Source organism: Penaeus japonicus, unplaced genomic scaffold (assembly GCF_977035675.1).
Source record: "Penaeus japonicus unplaced genomic scaffold, GWHDUDI00000001_assembly GWHDUDI00000004, whole genome shotgun sequence".
Taxonomy (NCBI): Eukaryota; Metazoa; Arthropoda; class Malacostraca; order Decapoda; family Penaeidae; genus Penaeus; species Penaeus japonicus.
In genome coordinates, this window is record NW_028234406.1 from 19,539,765 (window position 1) to 19,542,264 (window position 2,500).

At 35.8% G+C, this 2,500-nt stretch overlaps 1 protein-coding gene across 1 annotated transcript in view; it reads left to right on the forward strand.

Moving 5' to 3' along the window:
• LOC122254016 (uncharacterized) overlaps positions 1-2,500 on the forward strand; it is a 12,166-nt gene that overhangs the window by 464 nt on the left and 9,202 nt on the right. Inside the window, exon 2 of the mRNA XM_086535716.1 lies at positions 623-852. Within this exon, the coding sequence (XP_086391842.1) occupies positions 623-852 (230 nt within the window). The remainder of the gene's footprint in view (positions 1-622; positions 853-2,500) is intronic.

Sequence of the window (2,500 nt, forward strand, 5' to 3'; positions counted from 1 at the left end):
AGAAAATTTACCTAATGATATCTCTTACCGGAAAAAAACATAGATATACATAAACATTAAATTTCAGTGAATTGATTATGCACTATATGTATATCTGTGACATATTTCCACTCATATTTTCACTCAATAGGCATAACAAGTCAGTAAAGTCTGAGCATTTCTACTTTCATTTGTGCCTACTTTATCTGGATGTCGTATTTAGAAGGTAAAGAGAGGTTTTTATATCAGTGGTCATATAAAGAGCGAGTGATGATCCCTGGATATTATCATGTAGCTTTTGTACAGAGTAAGTAATGGAAATTATAAGACTTGGGTGACGCACAATTCATAGTGATAATATGAGTTTAACTTTGCTTCCAAAATCACATCCTCTGCATATTGCAAACTGTACTGATCCTGTTTCACCGTCGACATAGACCACCATAGACTTGAAAGGGTTTGCCTCTGCCTGCACCACTCCCATAAGGTCAGATGCTGCCATCATCATTTTCCTTCATCTTTTCTGCCATCCACATCTAATCTCCGCAAGACAAATTCTTGCTACTTTTTTTTTTCATCAGGGGATAATCAGAATGTAGAGGAAACTCCCTCTCCGTTTCCTTTGATTTGGCACTCCTTCCAGGATGCTTTAAGCGCCGCATGGAATCCCCGCTCATGTGGAACCACGCTTCGCTGGTCGACCACGTTAAGGAACTCATTCACCAGGGGGGACAAGGTGGTCACGCCCACAAGCCCAGTAACCCCCGACCCTCCCACGCAACAAAGTCCTCCGATGCAAGCTATGTGATGCCGAAGGACGATTCTCTCGCGGAGCTGCAAAAGTTCGTCGGTCAAATTCTAGGATCTCATAAGGTAGGAAATGGCGTGGCTTAGTGATCGAAGTAGCAAAATGGGCAGATAAATCTTAGGTCTGTTATAGCAGCTGTATTTTTTGTTACCTTCTTTGCGTCACTTTTTTATTTTGCATTCTTTGTGTTGTGTATATATTATGTTCATCATATATGTAATACATGTGAGGTTTGTGAATGAGGAAAATGTTGACGAGCGGTTCCGTAGCCGAGGAACATTTGAACGACGCGAAAAACAAGTCCTGGTATTCGCGATCATGGAAATTGTATATAAAGCGTTTTTTTCCCTATCCCGTCTTTCCTCTCGGGACCAAACGTCACCGATAGGCCACTCCGTTTTCCTCGTGCATTTGCCTAGGGCCATCGGTCTATTTTTAGATTCCAAAGTTACTCCGCTTATTACTCTCTTCATTTTCTCTTTTCCTATTCGAAACCTTTGTATATTCTGTGATTTTCGTCTGACATGCTTTCCATACATTTACTGGTTATTTTATAGTGTCTTTTCTTTTCCAACTCCATTTATAAGTCTTCTGGTTACTCAATAGTTTTTAATTTACCAATCTATCATTCATGCTCTGTTTATAGTTTTCTTTTTTTTCTGATAATTTACAGTAACGATAGCTTGTATACCTAAAATTGTATACCAACTACAGATTCAGAACGCTACATCATTGTTTTATCGTTTTTACATTACACTCCCCCGGGTGTGAGATTAATATATGACCAAACAACAATGTATTCCACCGTTTGCACGAATAGAACTTATATTCTTAACATTTCTTTTTACATCTTATTACTTTCGCCTTATTTTTACTTCCGAATCATTTTTATGTATGAAATATTATAACTCGGGATTTCCTTTTTTGGATTTTATGATAATGCTTTTGGAAAAAAAATATATATATATTGCTTCTATAAGTCGGAACTAAATTCCAAGGTAAGGACACCGAGAGAAATCCTGTGAGAAGTCAAACCACAGGAATGCTCTGTCAAGACATAAACAATGGGTAAACCTTATCTGTCACATCTTTACAGTTACCTTAACTTGCCAACGGGAAATGTTAGGGACTTATTCTGGTTATTTTTGTCCGTAGATATTTCATGCGTAGATACTTATAGGTGAAAGATAACCTTCATAATGTTAGCTCATTGAACTTATTTATTTTTCATTCCGGTAACCTATGATTTTACAGCACAAGTTTTTGAATACTTTCAAGCCAGGTATAAAAAATATGTGTGGAAAAAAAATCGAATAAAAAGTAAGTATAGGATACAAAAAAGTAGCGAAACCCAACAGTATACAGTGTTTGTAGGTAAGGGTCACTTGTAAGGTTTTCAAAGCCCCGAGAAGTTAAGAATTGGGTGTGAGGCTTAAGCGATCGCTCACAAATATCCGTGTTTGGGTTGAGGGATTCTCTATGCTATTCTGTATGCAGCGACCTACTTGTGTCTTTCTTTATACATACGTAGATATATTAGTAAAGTAATATTTGTATATGTATATATTCATATGTATATATGTGTATATATATACATACATACATACATATATATATATATATATATATATATATATATATATATATATATATATATATATATATATATATATATATATATATATATATATTTGTGTGTGTGTGTGTGTGTGT